This window comes from Poecilia reticulata, linkage group LG6 (genome assembly GCF_000633615.1).
Source record: "Poecilia reticulata strain Guanapo linkage group LG6, Guppy_female_1.0+MT, whole genome shotgun sequence".
Taxonomy (NCBI): Eukaryota; Metazoa; Chordata; class Actinopteri; order Cyprinodontiformes; family Poeciliidae; genus Poecilia; species Poecilia reticulata.
The window spans coordinates 28,951,129-28,968,664 of NC_024336.1; the positions used below are offsets into that span (position 1 = coordinate 28,951,129).

General features: G+C 38.6%; 1 protein-coding gene across 1 annotated transcript; it reads left to right on the forward strand.

Annotated features, from left to right (window-relative positions):
* Positions 1-302: 302 nt before the first annotated feature.
* Positions 303-12,100, forward strand: phaf1 (phagosome assembly factor 1). Its single transcript, XM_008412512.2, has 16 exons — positions 303-1,404; positions 2,641-2,723; positions 3,724-3,807; positions 3,908-3,951; positions 4,290-4,369; positions 4,444-4,538; positions 6,231-6,295; positions 6,438-6,550; positions 6,993-7,126; positions 7,231-7,314; positions 7,895-7,977; positions 8,085-8,128; positions 8,223-8,272; positions 9,209-9,267; positions 9,424-9,496; positions 10,006-12,100. Exons 1-16 carry the CDS (start codon positions 1,341-1,343, stop codon positions 10,099-10,101), a joined length of 1,251 nt encoding a protein of 416 aa, XP_008410734.1. The 5' UTR covers positions 303-1,340; the 3' UTR covers positions 10,102-12,100.
* Positions 12,101-17,536: the final 5,436 nt, after the last annotated feature.

A 17,536-nucleotide genomic window follows, 5' to 3' on the forward strand; every position in this document is an offset into this window, starting at 1 on the left:
TATTTATTCAATAAATATAGGATTTTATTAAAATATTTAAATGAAATGAGTATCTAACATAGAAATAGGCCCCTTTATATATCAAATTATAATAAATTATTTTACATTTTTTAATAAAATGTATTCCAAGTTATTACACATATAAATATTAGTTTTTATTGATGTATTTATAAGCTATAATTGTGGACATTTCCCCCCCCCCCTACGGGGCTGCGACTATTAATATGTTTGTTTTTCCTGCCTACGCAAAAAAATGCACACTTGACGTGATGACGTGAGCGTGACGTCATCACGCCAGCCTCTGACGTTCTCCGAGCACAGGAAGTAGAGCTATCAGCTGATCCCGCTGGCTGTTGTTGATGTCTGAAGTTGCTGTTGTCGCGGCGTCTCTCTCTCATCGGCCCCCTCGACATTAACGGACTCGGTGACACGCTGAGGAACGGACACGGCAGCGGCCATTTACCGGACAAAGGGACGCGTCACGTCGCGTGGAGGTCTGAACGTGCGTCCCCGGCGGGCAGCGGCGAAGCTAGCTCCTGAGCTGAAGGGAGAAAAACAGCAGCGACAGCACACGGCGTCTCTTTGTTTCAATCCCAAGCAGGATAATAACTTTCTCGCGCTTGACTCAAGTATTTCTGTTTGCATATCCGTTATTTATATTTATAGTTATAATTAATAACCAGGACACCGTCAGGGGCAGCTAATTGGTTGGCTAACGTTAGCTTGCAGTGCAGATTAAAAACATTTTTAGATTATTTTTTTCTCCCTTTCGTAACCGCCCGACATTCACAGATAACGAAACATAACGGCTCTATTGGAAAGGAAATAATCATCAGAGTTGATATGTGTTTATTTCCCACTGTACCATCTGTTGTACGGCTCCAGAACAAGTTGAACTGATCTCTGCTCTGCAGCGCGTCAGGTTGTCTTTATTGATTTTTAGAGTTCATAAACAAACTGTTGGTTGACTGACAGCTTCGTCTTGTGTGTTTTAGGTTTGTTGGCAGGTTGCGTCATTTGTTTATCAGCAAGCTGTCAGTCCGTGCTGGATATTTCTGCTGTTTTTACGTTTTAAACCGTTTTTACATAGTTAGAAAAATCTTAAACACTTTGTAGCTTTGCAGCTGATTTACAACCCAGGACAAATATCATGAGATAAGGAAGGACCGGCTTTGATGCTCATGAATTTGGCAGCTTTACGTGAAAAAAGTGGATAGTTATGATTTAAAATAGGAGGCTGAACGTGCATTGAGAGGTCGCTGTGATCAGGGAGAGCCAGCAGAAACGAGCGGGGTCCCAGAGTCTTGAGGTGAGGTGAGCTGCCCCCACACTACTTGCCAATGCTGGATCTGGAGGTGGTTCCTGAGAGATCACTAGGAAATGAGCAATGGGAATTCGCCTTAGGTGAGTGTCAAACTTTAGAACCAGTTAGGATGAAGTTATGTGACAATGTCACTGTATCCATAAATTAGGAAAGCTTTATTTCCATAGTTTAACTCAAAAGAGAAATTTAAATTGGTCTTATTACCCACAGAGTGATTTATCTTATTTCTGTGAATTTGTGATAATTGCCTGAAAATTTTTAAAGTTGCATTTAGTTGCCTTCCTAAAATAATGGTGATGTCATTTTTGCAACAAAAAAAAATTACATTTGCAGGAAACAAAAATCAACTGTTTATTATAAAAAAGATGATTATTTTTGGCAAAAACTGACTTAGACTGTTATTTTAGGAAGGTGACAACAAGTATAGAAGGTTTTTAATAGAAAAGTGTGATGTGATATAATTTCCTAAAGTTTTCAGCTTCTGATCCTCAAATTTAAAATGTTAAAGCCTTTTGACTTTGACTTCTGGTTGAGCATGCACATTTTTTTGTTAAAATAAACTAAATCATTATCAGCAGACATTGTATTGACCAATATATTGTTCTTATTTTTATTTATGGCCAATTTAAAAAAAAAATCTTTTACATTTGTAGAAAATTTCTGCTTTATTATTGTGATTTTATTTAGGTTAGTTGGCCTCACAGTTATTTGTGACCCCAACTTTAGGAAATGCTGGTGTAGTGGACAATCTTATGTCCAGAATGTGGGTAAGCCAAAATGTTAAAGACAATCTGTATTCGTGGAATGCTGTATGAAAAGTTAAGTGGAAGGAAAAAATTGAGTTAAAAAAAACATGCAGATGTGACGGGGATAACTGGAGCCTTCAGCGTTGTTCCTATTCAGTAGTTTGGTGGCTGTTCACCAGATTTAATAATTTTTTAAATTTTAATTTGGCTCATGTTTTGTAATTTAAAAAAAATCTGGATTTGGAGTTTTAATCTACAAGCTGTAATAACTAACACCTGTCATAAAACTTGACGTATCTGTGTAAGGAGGCTATATAATACACAAGTTTTGCTTTTTGAATTGAATTATTTAAAGAAATGAACTTTTAAGTCAAGTTAATGTACCTGTTTGTACCTGTCTGTCTCTGTACACCTCAGTATAAATTGCTCTTGTCTAGTAAAGTACCTTGAGATTAAATTTACTTTGAAATAACTAATGAATGACCTGAATTAGCAGCAGTGGGATGACTCCACTTTCAGGACTTTGTAACAGTATTCCCCTCTTACGTGTGCATGTCTTTATTTTCACAGGGATGCCATTTTCCCAGGCCATCTCTATCCTCCAGAAACACTGCCGTATAATCAAAAATGTCCAGGTGCTATACAGCGAACAGGTGAGCAGCTGCAGTTCTGCTCATAGGGCCTCTGTTGGTTGTGTAACCTTAAAACATTTAATCAGCTTGCAAAAGAATTTGGAAGCTCTGAACGTCTTGCAGACTTTCTGCACTTTCAAAAGATTCATTTTGAAACTAAATCTTTGGTAAGACTGTAAGCCACACCTACCTTAAAACACATTGTCCAGCTTTCAGTTTACTGATATTAAAAGTGGTTTTAATATTTTTTTATCCAAGTTTACTGACATTCTTTCTAATTCTTTTTGTTTGTGCACACGTTCTCATTCCAATTTTAGTTATCTGACCTATGAATCATTTCAGTTAAGTTGAAGCATCTTGTGTGACTCTATTCCAAAAAATGACACATCCTGTCTTATTGTGCTGGAAAACTGTAAATTGTTAGGCCTAAGAAACTTATAAACTATGCCTTGTTTTACTTTTTTCTGCATTTATTGAACCTTTAGTACAGTGAACATCAGTTTCTACTTTGTGATTCAACTAAATGTGTAAAATCTGCACAGATCAGATTGGTGAACATTGAAATAATCATGTAATAGATAATTAAATGTGTTTCTGTTTAGGGTTTACAGTGAACAAAGAACCCAGATAGTAACTAGTTTATCAAGCATCAGCTAAACAAAATTAGCATAATTCTTGAAGTTAGATTGCTTGTCTGTTTGCAGCTGTTATTTTGTTGGGATCTGTATTTATATTGTTTATCTCTTTCCATTTTGGACTCTCTGTAACTAAAATCAGTGGAAAAAAAAAACATCTTGTGCTTTTAAATGAGTTGGATGAAAGAAGCAACTAACAAAAACAGCTTATTATCAAAAAGTTTTACTTTTGTGAACCCAGTTGATGCACAGGAAGAGACCCTGGGGTTGAAAAAGCAAGAAAAATGTAAAAAAGAAAAGAAAAAAGTGGAGTTTTTTGTTGTTGTTGTTGTTGCTGTTGTTTGTTTTCAAGAAAGTATGACCAGGATTTCCCATTATCCCTCCAGACACCACTCAGCCACGACCTCATACTGAACCTGACTCAGGATGGGATTAAACTGCTGTTTGACGCCACAAATCAGAGACTCAAGGTGAGAATGGCTCATTTAGCACAGATATCAAACTCCCACTCTAACCTTTGTCACTGACCGCCTCGTTATTCCTGGCTGGATTTATGCTTTTACATATTAGGTGATTGAAGTGTACGACCTCAGCAAAGTCAAGTTGAAGTACTGGTGAGTAGAAGGATTTTTACAAACATGATAGATAATGTTGGACTTCTGCTTCATCCTTCGTCCGTATCTAAGCCGTTCTTGTTGGTTGGTAATAAGTCTGAGTTGTAAAATCCAAAAGGCCATTTTCACAGCTCAGTCATCGCTCCCTCTGAGACCCACAGCTGCTCAGTCACGTCACAGGAATTGAATCTGCTTGTGTTAATGCATCTGTTAGATTAGGCCTCTGTTATTGTCTCTTCCTGCTGAACCACTTCCAGTTGCTCTCAGTCGTTCTTTCTCTAACGCAGCTCTTTGCTGTTTGGACCCAACATGCTGCGTTTGTGTGTGCTGTCTTTTAGTGGAGTCCATTTCAACTCTCAGGCCATCGTCCCCACAATAGAGCAAATAGACCAGTCATTTGGAGCGACTCACCCTGGAGGTACTTAATAACAAAGATTTTATCCACAAATAACTTTTAATGTAGTTTAATGAACATTGTCTCCTTTTGTGCAGTTTATAATGCTGCAGAGCAATTGTTCCATCTCAACTTTCGAGGACTTTCCTTCTCCTTTCAACTGGATTCGTGGAATGAAGCTCCAAAATACGAGGTGAGAATGGACCGGTTCTCTTCAGCCTGTTAAAGAGGACTTGAGGACCAGAACCTGGTGACTCAAGGTGCATTCACCAGCCGGGTTTAAACTGCTGTAATCCAACTCTGATGCGCTGCAAACGCAGAATTTTACCAAGTGTTTTTGGTCGAGTAGCGCAGATATCTCAGTAAACTTTTCAGGAAGTTATAGGAGCTTGTTTTAAATAAATAATTCCTTAAATTAAAAAACTTAGTTCCACTGGCAGAATTTTTTCACTTGCAGCAAGTCATTTTTTACAATCTCCCAGTGGAACCAGTGTTTTTTCATCAACTTAAAGAAACTATTTACTTAAAACAGGCTCCTATTTATTGCTACTTGTAAGTTATTTTTGTCTTTTTTTAAGTGAACTGAGATATTTGCACTAGAAACTACATAAAAATACTTGGTAAAATTTTGTTTTTGCAATGTACGGACCAGAAACCTGCGTCTCGGTTCGGTTGAAATGAACTCTGGTGCTGTTTGAATGCATATGTGAACACTAAGCAGACTGGAAACCGCTCCAAAAGCAGGAAGTGGACTACAGTTCAGAGCATTCTGGGTAAATGGTCTTTTACCAAAGACATAAGAGAAATCTGCTCAAATTTGACGCCACTCCATTTTTGTTTACATTTTGTGAAGAAGGAAGTTGTGTTCAGTGTTTTCTTCAGAGACTTTTGTGTCGTTTCCTTCAGTGGTTTTTGGTGCAGCGCCCCCACAGGCGAGGAGGACGGGAACAGGTTACTGTAAAAGAAAAGAAAAAGAAAAAACGGGTTGACAGTGAGTGCAGTGTGAAAGAGAACAGCAGCAAGTGAAAATGTAACACTGTTGCAATTTTGGACCCCAATGGAACAGAAATCTTCCAAACAGTGAGGTGTGAAAACACCATGAAGGAAAGAATCTTAACTCATATACTCTGAGCTCAACCGCTGTGTTTCAGGCTTTTTTCATACAAGTCAACATTAGTTCAGATGTGGCATCTTATGGCTGAGAATCATGATCCAAACATGTCCCAACTAGAGCTGCAAGTAACGATTATTTTAATATTCAATTGTTCTGACAATTAATCAATAGATCAGATTTAGAAAATTACTGCGTTCTGCAGATTGCAGGATGAGGCTACAGGGCTGCATTTATCTCTGTTTACCCTCTGCTACTGGTTAACTGGGGCTACATTTGACCACTTAAGCCATTTTTATACATTAGAAATACATTAAAAGATGTAAGTAAACAAATTAACAAGAAAATAAACATTTTATTGCATAAAGTGCCACAACGTAGCATTCCTCTAGTTTACTCTTTTTTTTCTTACCTAAATGCAAAATATACATATTTTTTGTACAGTTTCGGCTTAATTATTATGCAGAGTGTTTTGTCCTTTCAGCAAATGACCGTTTTGAAGTCTGTATACTTCAGGTGAAATAAATCCATTCCATCTGTGATCGATTAATCATGATTAATTTGATTTATTGTTTTAGCCTCAGTCCCAACTCAGGATGCATTGATGTCAGTCCCCATTACATCTCTGGTATATTATATAAAAAGGACACTTCATGTCAGAAAAACTCCTGAATGGACAAATAAAATTCATTATTTGCTATGAATTCAATCTTTCATAAACATTTAACATGATGCTCCGGCTTCACTTGCTGTGTTATTTCATCCTTCCTGCAGATTCCACATGGAGCCATGGTCAAGAGGATGCACATCTACACTGGCAACAACCTCCAAGAAACAAAGTACATAATGACCACAGCACTTCCATGTGGCCCAGTGGCCTTCCTGCTAGACGACATTAATGCGTTTATGTCGAATCTAATCAGGAGGAAGTAGGCAGCAGCAGAATAAGTTCAGACTGGAATGTTTCCTGTGTTTCCTCAGAGCTCCTGCGATGCCGTTGGCTTGTTTCATGGGCAACATCTTTGCAGAGTGTGTGGACGTCCTGAGGGATGGGGCGGGTCCTCTGGGGCTCAAGCTCCGCCTCCTCACGGCAGGTAACCCACCTGAAAGAAAATGACTGAGTGTCGTCAGTCTGCTGCTTTTTGAAGCATCCAGGTGCAAAAACTCTCCCAGCCATATTATTTGGAATATTCCATTAGTTACAACTGACCCTATTCATGTATTGATTAGGTGGATTAGCAGACAACAGGAATTCAGTTTTATAGTTTATAAAAGTTTATAGAACTGATTTTATAAGGTATAAAATCAGTTTCTAGTAAAGTTAAATGAACTCTGATTATAAACAGTAACAGAACCTGCTTGATTCATTTCATGTTTCAGTTTTGGGTCGGAGTTCAGTGAATATTCTGATTATTAAATATTCTAATAGACATATTATCTAATGATACTGATGCTGCATTAAACTGAGCATTGAGAAAAGCAGGACTAGAACATTTTTGTAACTTATTTGTGTGACTGTCTCGGTTCCTGCTGCAGGTTCTGGACTCGGTGTGATGGCTGACGCTAAGGTCCGGTACCTGGAACGGAGCATCTTTTTTGGAGACTCCTGTCAGGACGTTCTGGGCGCTTTGGGCTCGCCGCATAAAGTCTTCTACAAATCTGAGGACAAGGTCAGAGCTGTTTGTCCTTAGAGAGTCTCATGAATCTGTTGCATTCACGTTGTTTCAGTAAAATGAAACTTGAAATAAAAATGTTCACCTTTTCCTGTGTTTAGATGAAGATCCACTCTCCGTCTCCTCACAAGCAGGTTCCCTCTAAATGCAACGACTACTTCTTCAACTACTTCACCCTCGGAGTGGTACGTGGGTCCAGCCTTATAAGATGTTGGCTCCAAACATTTAATGGTTTTAATGTTGTAATTCTGGGAACTTGGATGTAAATTCCAGTACTTATTTTATTCTGTAGATTATTTTGACAATTATTCACATAAACAAATTAACACATTCTGCTAATTTTTGTTTTAACTCATTTCATACAATATTAAAAATACAACTATCGTTATTTCAATATTAATCTGTTTTAGCCCTCAGATGAATCACAGGGTATCATTAACGACACATTTTAATGTGCTGCCATCCCAGCTGGTGTCTTTTAGACAGCATGAGCCTGCGTTGCCCCTCTCTGTCATTTTCAGAGTTAAACAGATGTTTATCCAGTGACCTTTGCGGGTCACTGCCTGAATTCCCCGGAGCGGTTTGGGCAGCCTGCCCTGGGAAAGTAAACAAGCTGAACTCATCTGGCTGCTGCAGAGATGAGCTAAAAACAGCAGCACAGCACGGCCCTGTGTGTGTGAGGATGGAGGGCTGCGTTTGTCTCCGTTTACCCTCTGCTACAGGTTAACTGGCTGCAGCTGATCGATGGGTTGTGTTGTGTTTCAGGACATCCTGTTTGACTCCACGACCCACCTGGTTAAGAAGTTCGTCCTCCATACGAACTTCCCTGGGCATTACAACTTTAATATGTAAATATTTCCTGCTGTCAGATCCACCTTTTGTTACCTCCTCTTCTGTGTCATATTAATCCTTCTGTTGCTGAGTTTGATGTGATTGATTCTTTCTGCTGTCCCAGATACCATCGATGTGACTTTAAGATCCCGCTGGTCATCAAAAAAGGTGAGCTGCCCCTTGATTGGTCGGAGTTTTAACTTCTGTATTTGTGCTTTAGTGGGATCTTTCTTCAACCTGTTGTTGTTTTCTGACTCCTCAGAAGGAGCCGACTCTCAGACGGAGGATTGCATCTTAACCACCTACAGCAAGGTCAGTTATGAGAAGAAAAATTAAACAGATTCTATCAAAATTTGGATATTTTGATTTTAGACTTTGTATCCTGTTTTTGTTTTTTTTTTAAACTGCAATATTGCAGTACCGTATTTTCCGCACTATAAGGCGCACCTAAAAACCTTCAATTTCCTCAAAAGCCGACAGTGCGCCTTTATAACCCGGTGCTCCTTGTATATGGACCAATATTGAGCCACAACAGGTCTAGCAACTACGGCAAGCAGCCGCCGACTTCATTTTCCCCGTAGAAGAAGAAGCACACGGTGCATGCTGGGATAGTTGTCAGAACGCTGGTTTGTTAATAAAGTTTGGGAGGAGGGTTGAGAGACAGAGTCTGCGGCAGCAGCGTGTCGGTTGGTCTGTGTTACCCAGAAAGCAGTTGGGCACAATATTGCAACACCAACACCGTGAGGGAAACAATGACTGGGGCAGAATACTATATAAAGAACTCGGGGACGACTTCTTTACAAATGTGGATGTGTAATAATAGAGTACGGCAACCCAAACTGAAGAATCTATTCTATGCGCCTTATAATTCTGTGCGCCTTATAGTGCGGAAAATACGATAATTTATCATCCAACAAAATGTGTTATAGTGACAGGCAGAACCGTGACTTGATTTTCTGCTGCAAGCGAGGAAAAGTCTAGTAGCTTTATGTCTTAATCAAACATCTGCTATGAGTTCATTTTTATCACCGTTATCTTTTAATAACCCTTCAAAGCTAAAGTGATTAGTTTTGTGCAGAGTAATGTTGTTTTCCAAGCATCCTGACTCTGAAATGATTGTCTGCTGTGTCCATTAAATACCTTTTAAATCTGGTATAATGACAGCTTGCTGAATTTTTTTCTGTTTAATATCAGCAGCTGTTTTCATGTGTTTATTTCTAAAAATCTGTCTTTGTGTTTCTGCGTCAGTGGGATCAGATTCAGGAGCTTCTGGGTCATCCGATGGAAAAACCCGTCGTCCTTCACAGGTAAACGCTCCGCCCGTCACGACTTCACAGAACAGAGTCGGTATGGATGACATGAAGGCTTTAAACGGATCGGATGTCAAGTGACGGTGCTTCTCCGGTATTATTCTGTGATATTTTACACAAGAGGAAATTCTCGTCTTTATTTATTCCTGACAGGTCTTCATCAGCCAACAACACAAACCCGTTTGGTTCCACTTTCTGCTTCGGACTACAGAGGATGATTTTTGAGGTCAGAACTTTCACAACAAACATTTTTGATACATACAGAGTTTTTTCAACAGCTGAAGTTAACATAGTTTCTTGATTATGCTGTAAAATGGCCCTACGTGCCTGGAAAACACATAAAACTGTCATAATTCTGATTCTGTCTGTCAGAATCCAAACATAAAACCAAACATTCAGATTGTTAATATATGAAAATAATGATATAATTGTAAACCTGCCGTTTATCCACACTCAGACCCAATTTGCCAGATGGGGCCTAAAGCAATTTAATCAATTCTGGTTCTGAAACAAATCCTGAGTTTAAAGTCAGAGTTTTGTCTATTTGGTTTATTTTTTAGTGGCCCTAATTCTCATCTGTGCCTTCTAGATGTCTTCCAGACTTGTGTCGGTTTTGTTTCCAGTCAGTCCATCCCAGTGGTGATCAGGTTTTAGGGAGGAACAAAAAGCCCCAAATGGACCTGCTGGTTCTGAAACTGCATCCCGTCTCTAACACGACCCTGTTTCCTTCTGCAGGTGATGCAGAACAACCACATAGCATCAGTCACCCTCTATGGAGCTCCCAGGACCACCAGTCAAGCCCGACCCGAGTCCAGCGCTAGTTCCCACTGAACCAGAACCACGCCCCATTCTGGCCGACCCAAACAACAGTTCTTTTGCTGACTGAATTGGAACCGAAACCAGTTTGTTGTTTTTACCTGAGCAGGCCTGACAGAATCACTACAACCTGGCTCAGGTGCTTCAGCGTGAACGAGTCGACGGCGAAACCAGACCTGCTGCCTCCTGTTTGGTACCAGCACCCGGCGTTCTGTTGGTACCAAACACGCCCCGTCCTGCTGCGGGAGCGGCTCGCGTGCTTCGAGAAGAAAGCTGTAAAATGTGCATCCTGTGAACCTCAGAGACCGTTCTGCTGCCTGTACAGTCAGAGACGCTTCATGCCATCGTGAGGTGACGCATTCGGGTTCATCAACGCTGCAGGAAAACATAAAACTGATAAAACTTCATCAGCCAACCACACTGCCATCCCGGTCAGTCCTGCTCGTCTTCCTGCTTCAAGACCGCGCCGAACTGGGCCCAGCCAAACCCGTCCAGTCCTGCACCGTGAGCCCAGACACACTTCAAGCTAAGCGTCCATTTCTGTTTTAAGTCACAAGACCCAGCCTGACCCGATCCAAACATCTCCATCTTCCCTCACCAAACACTTCCTTAACCCAGCTGAGTCCGTTTCCCGTCACCAATCAGAGCGATCATCTCATTTCTACAGACTTCCCATCATTTCAACCCCGACACGTTTCTGATGAGCGGCGGCCGGTTCAGACGGTGGAAGCTCAGCCTGCATGACTCTGAACGAAAAGCGATCTCCAAAAAGCACAAGAGGAAGCGCTCTCGCTTCGTTCGGTTGATTAAAGCTGCAGCATGTCACTTTTATTTTAAAAAAATAATCATTTTTACATATTTGTTAAAATTATGATTAGGTTGTGACAGTACAATACAAGACAGATAATCTGTGAAAAACTTGACAGCTCCATCAGAAACAACCAATCAGAGCCAGGAGGAGGGTCTTAGCGCTGTCAATCACCCTCACATCCTCCGCTTGTTCTCTGCTAGCCTGCCACAAATGCTCAAGCTAGTTAGCATAGCCACAGATAATGGAAGATAAATGGATTTCCTTGAATGGTAAGTTGTTAAAGCGTGTACACAATGTTGATTAACAGCGCTAAGACCCTCCTCCTGACTCTGATTGGTTGTATTTTTAGATGACAATAGTAGCGTTGGGAGGAGATTGATCTTTCCACAGATTATCTGTCTCATATTAAACTGCCTCAACATGGTGACAGTTTTAATTATTATGTTAAAAAAAAACAACATATTTTTGTGAAAGTTAAATTCTGCAGCTTTAACAACCTTCCTGCATGTTCTGCCTGGGCGTCCAAAACCCATTTCTCCCTCACCATGACAACCATTTCCATTGTGTAATAATAATAATAATTTATTGTGATTCCTTTTTTTGTTTTTAACATTTGCACTAATAGACACATTTTTACTTGATCGTGCCCCATCCGTTGAGATGGATATGTATTGAAGAGTAGGAGGGATGTGTGTGTGGGTGTGTGTGTTGGTGCAGATGAGCGGCGGCGCCTCCGCCGTCCCGTTCTGTACGACAACGTTTCGTCTTTCTTCAGTGCTTTCTTCCGTTCTGCTTCTGATCCGTCTGCGGTTCTCTCTCCGTTTAGTTGCCAAATGCTAAAGCCAAAGACCTTTTAGGAAGTCTTCATTTGATCGGTGTGTTTTCTTGTCTTGCAGAGTCTCAAATATTCCTAACTCCACCTTAATTTGAAGACGTGGTACAGCTTTTAATCCGTGTTTCAGTAATAATCCAGCCGACTCAGCTCATCCGTTCTGGATAAGACGCATCGTGTTTACCGTCAGCTCGTACCGTGGTCGACGTCCTCAGTGAACCGTGACGTAGAGAACAGCCGTCATTTCTGTGGTTGTAAACCCGACTTTGTTTTGGAAATGGTGAACAGCATCAGTCATTGCTTTCTCCCAGCGTGTAAATTTACCTTGTTTTTAATTACAAACTAATTAATAAACTGTGCATTAATTTTAATAGACAAATTCTCTCATTGTTCCTTTGATGCAAATGTTTTTTTCTTTTCCCGCTTTTATAAAATACTCGGTTTAAGTCCTGTGCCTTTAAAAGAAGAATCCACAGCTCTTGGACTTTTCCACATTTTGTCAAACTACAACCACAAACTTTACTGTTCCTCTACACAATCTGATATTCTTTGCTTCAACGACATCTGTGAATACGATTTTTAAAATCTTGCCACAGATGTATTAGATTTAGACCTGAACTTTGACTGGACCATTCCAACACATAAATATGCTTTGATCTAAAACAGCTGCGTTTCCATTACAAATATCCGCTAATGGAAAATGTTTTTATGTTGTTTCCATTAAATAAGAAACGCAATTAAAATCACATGTGATTATGTTTGTAAAGGCTACAAATAATTTAAAAACCATGAAATGCCATCATCCCCCAACCACTTCCTGTCGTCCTCTTTGTCGTTTCCGCCTGTAGTAACATTGATTGATCACATGACTCCTGTGCCGTTTTTATGAAATACACTAATTTCAATATGGCCGAAAAACCACCTCATCGTATCACAAAGACTTTGTAATTGACGCGTTTCCATTAAGCGAATTTATTTTCGTAATTCTAATCAATATATCCGTCACACCTGAATCAAATGGCTAAATTAGCTTCACAGCATCCAATCAAATTTTACAAAGTCCCACAAATTAGCTGATCATTTGATTCAGGTGCGTTGAAGCAGAGTTAAATCTGAAACTAGATTATATATTTTTTAGTTAGTGTTCAGTCAACTCCTTACTAAATGTTTTATTGCTCTTGATTTATTTAAGGATCTCACTGTAAAGGTAGAATATTTAAAATGCATTTTATTTGGAAAAATTTTGATAATCATGCATCTTTTTTTCCCCCCCATTTATTTTATTACATCATATTCAACCAAGTAAAATGATAGAAGTTTGTTTTTGTACCGAGACAAAATGTGGAACAGATCAGGTGGTTGTTGTCAGGCGCTGAGCCGTTACACAACAAAATGTTTTCTGGAATAGTTTTTATTTGTCACTTTTCCTTTGAAGGATCCCAAACTAGTTTGTTTATTTTGGGGGTTTTTTTTTTTCACGCTTCTATAATCTGAGAGCCACTAAATGCATGTTTTTCTTTTCAGGCAGCAGTGAATTTCCAAATAGGCTGTTTAAAGTAGCAAGAACATTTTTCAGCGCAGAGAAACTCATTTTAGTGTTTAGATTTCTAACCAATAAAGGCTTTTTAGTGTTTCTCAAAAGAAAAGCTGCTGTGGAGTCCATGCGAAGCTGTATAAACGCTGTAAAAAGCTCTTCATGGCATCCTCTTTGTTACGACTTGGTTTCTTCTCTTCTATGTTGTGAAGAAAGTTGATCAGAAAACAGTTTCTGCTCTCGGCTGATCCAGCCGGTCGGTCAGCGTTGGCATTTCTGGTGGACGATGGAGGGCTGATGTCTCTGTGAAGCACATGAACTCTTCATTTACACATCATTCTCTGCTGGACAAAGTTTGATATCTGTCTGATTTCGCTGCGCGGCGCAGCCCCCATCTGGATGACGGGGTGAGCCTGGAGGTTCAGGTTCTCACGTTCTTCAGCTTTGACGAACCTTTTGGGTTTTGAAGACCCACTTCCAACATATCGCTTTGGGGTTCTGTTATGTTTCCCAGTATTTAAAGTTGATCTGATCTCCACTTTGGTATGTTTCCTGGTGGAAACTGTCATACATGTCAAATATTTTCCCAAAACTCACTTTGGTGGAAGAAAATGTATTTTAAAAACAAGTCTAAGAAAAAAAATGAAACATTGTGCCTCATCTCCCTCTGAGCCTGTTTTTATCTTTTTATTTTCCTCTGTAAAAATTATTTTTTGCGTGAGAATGCATTTTAATTACATTGGTGTGTGTGTGTGTGTGTGTGTGTGTGTGTGTGTGTGTGTGTGTGTGTGTCATTGAGTATTAGCATCAACCTGTTGCATGGGCTGATGGTTGTTCGTTATTTTTCTCATTTCTGCAAAGAATCCCAGGTTGGGCTTTTCAGTATTTTTATGCTTTTATTTCAGATATGCATTTATTTGTTTGTCTTGCTTTTATGACACCTACGATATTATTGTCACCTTAGTTTATAAAAAATGCTGAAAATCAGCCTCCATGTGTAAAGATCTAGTTGTGATCTTCCTCTGTCGCTACGCGAAATTTAATAAATTATAAATCTAAAACATTTTTTTAAATACAGGGACCCATTACTTATTTGGTTATTTATAAAAATTAAATATTCGCAGAGGTAATTGTAAACAAAATAAACCAAGTGTCAGGACACCCGTTAATATCTAGCCTTTACCCTCTGAAATGCATTCAGTGATGCTGCTGCAGTGAAACATCTGCAGACCATCACACTTCACCTCCACACTGCAAAAACACAAAATATCACTACCTAATTTTAGTCTAGTTTCTAACGCTAATATCTTTAGCACAGTAGAATTAAGACAAAGTAACCCTAAAGAGATAAGAGTTTGTTTTAAGTAAATAATTTCTTGATATTGATGAAAAAGTTCTAGTTTCACTGGCAGATTATTTCATTTATAACATGGAAAAAGTGCCTTGTTATAAGTGACATAATTTGCCGGTGGAGCTACTAGTTTTTCATTAATATTAATACATTATTGACATAAAACAAACTGCCATATATTGCAGAAAAAAAAACTTGTTCATTAGTTTTCTTATCTCAACTGTTTTAGGATATTTGCACAGAAAACTAAATCAAAACTAATTGGTAAGATTTTATATTTTTGCTCTAATTTGTTCTTTATCAGGAACTTCATTTTTATTACATTTCTAAAGAGTCCCTTCCTGTTTTTATTTAGTTGCATTAAATGATACTATCCATATTTCCAAATATGTTCAACACAGACTATAATAGGGTGTCGTAGTTTTTATATATGGCGTCCATGTTTTTTCTGTTTTTTGGGGGGAAATCTTTCCAAGTGCAACATTCAGATTGAGAAAAGGAATTTATGAGCCCAGTTTTTGTTTGCTTGGTGCTGGAGATGTTCGTTTCTGCAGGATAGTGTTTGTGGGAGCAATTTTTGTGTTGTATGTAATACCCTAGTTTAGCCACTAGGTGTAACATTTGTGCTTGGGATTGTTTTGCGTATAAAAGGTAGAACCTGTTCGTCAGCTAGCAGGTGTTCAGTCCAAACATCAAAGCTTTTTGACTGAACTTGAACAGACTAAAAAACTCCTGGTGCTCAATGAGAGAGTTTAACTTTCATCCTATTTATTTTATGTTGATTTGGGGCAACAGAAAATAAATACGATGGCGAATTAGTGAAAAGAAGGGTAAAGTTACACCATAAACTCAGAAAGTTTTAGATTAATTCCAGAAATTTTCCATAAAAAGGCAAAGACATTTCTGAGCTCCAAAGTTGACAATATGCAGGGGTAAAACTCAGAAATTTTTAGATTCATTTCCACAATTTTTTGGGAAAAAAGCAAAGAATATGTACAAAAGCTGAGAATTTTCTAGAAAAAATCTTGGAAATTTCTGAGTTTCCGCATATTTTCGACTTCTGGAGCTTAGAAATGTCTTTGCCTTTTTATGGAAAATTTCTGGAATTAATCAAAAACTTTCTGAGTTTACAGTGTAACTTTACCCTGTCAACATTGGCCCTAATTCGCCATCGTATTTATTTTCTGTTACCCCAAATCAACTTAAAAGTCAAACATGTAAAAAAAAAAAAAAAAGATTTTTAGAGTTTAGACATTCAGAAATGTTTTGAATTTTTTTTTTTGGACAGAAATTTATTTGAATTTAATTTGTTTCTTCTATCTACAATGTACCTAAACATAAAATGACTGCCACTTAAGACAAAATTTAAAAAATAGTTACTCTGGCAGCACAGACACTAAAGCTTTTATTTCTTCAAACAAATGTGCCACCAGGATAATTTATTAAAGCAAACTCTGCTGTGGCTGAATTATACATCAAGAGGCCAAATGTCTCGTTTCTCTTCCCATAATTATTCAGTGTTTTAAATGAGGGTTTAGCTGCATTGTGCTGTCAAAATGTTACTCAGTTGAAGAAACATAGTTAAGAACTCTGATATCCAATCTGTCCTTCATTTTGTTCAGCCAGAGAAAAAAAATCAGTTCTGTAAATTATTGCTCATAAAAGGATTAAATTACTTATAGGTGACGCATAAAAGTAAAAGACCTTTTCATTCATTTGACAAATTGTCTTGAACAGTTTTCTCAGATTCCAGCCAACATGTCTGGCTGCAACCATTTATGGTCGTTTATTTCCTGTTTTATTTTACATCAGTAAAAATGTTTCATACCGTCGTTCTTTCATCCAGTCCCCTCAGTAATGGTCCCTCTACACACAATAACAGGTTCTGCCTTCTATACAGCAAAAAAATCCAGATTATGACACTTTGTAGCTCAGATTCATCCACAAAATGCAGAAATTTCCCCTCCAGCATTAAATTAGATTGATGGATAGTTTAATCTCACCCAAACTCAGGTGGATTTGTCATCTTTAAAATGGAAACAAAAAACACAAATGAAGACCCTAAGCTGTGTGTGATTCTGTTTTTTTTTTAACATATATATATAAATTGAACAGTTTTTTTTATTTGTAACGTTGATGTTAAGATTTTCTGTTATCAGTTCGACTCTAATGTTGCTCTCATGATATTTTTCTGGATGACTTTTATATTTTAAATCCCATTTTTGGAAGCAGGGCAGGTAATTAAGACTGAGGTGAAATTCCCTGGAATGTGGCTTTTTTGATATGCATATTTTGAATAACTTTGTATATGAAATGATAAGCAGATTCGTCCAGCATGTCCCATGAATAAACGGCAATAAAACCATGTAGTGCAAAGAGACGCATGAGACTGAAGGTTTTGCTGCAGCAGAAGTCCTTTGATGGTTGTTGAAATTTTCAACAAAGCTACTCGCTGTTTGTTGACGAGAGTTTATTTTCTGTGTTGCACAACCAGAATATGAAAACAGAAAAATAAAATGTGGATGTGAAATGGAAAGTTTTTCTGCTTTTGTTCAGACAACTGGTCAGAAGTTTCCATCAGAAGAAAAATGGGAGAAAAAATAGGAGTAAATTAATCGCCACAAAACTCGATTAATTTGAGATTAATCTCAAAACGGTATAAAAACTTTCAAATTATAATTTTTTTTCCATCCATCCATCCATTTTCTTACACCCTTGTTCCTTAGTGGGGTCTGGAAGGGTGCTGGTGCCTCTCCAGCTAGCGTACCGGGCAAGAGGCGGGGTCACCCTGGACAGGTCACCAGTCTGTCGCAGGGCAACACAGAGACACACAACCATGCACACACACACTCACACCTAGGGACAATTTGGAGAGGCCAATCAACCTGACAGTCATGTTTTTGGACGGTGGGAGGAAACCGG

Excerpts from the sequence above, each read along its gene's own strand:
- phaf1 (XM_008412512.2), top strand. The coding sequence starts at position 1,341 with ATGCTGGATCTGGAGGTGGTTCCTGAGAGATCACTAGGAAATGAGCAA. Across the intron at positions 6,296-6,437 it reads AACAACCTCCAAGAAACAAA|AGCTCCTGCGATGCCGTTGG; the intron begins GTACATAATGAC and ends GTGTTTCCTCAG. Across the intron at positions 7,315-7,894 it reads ACTACTTCACCCTCGGAGTG|GACATCCTGTTTGACTCCAC; the intron begins GTACGTGGGTCC and ends GTTGTGTTTCAG.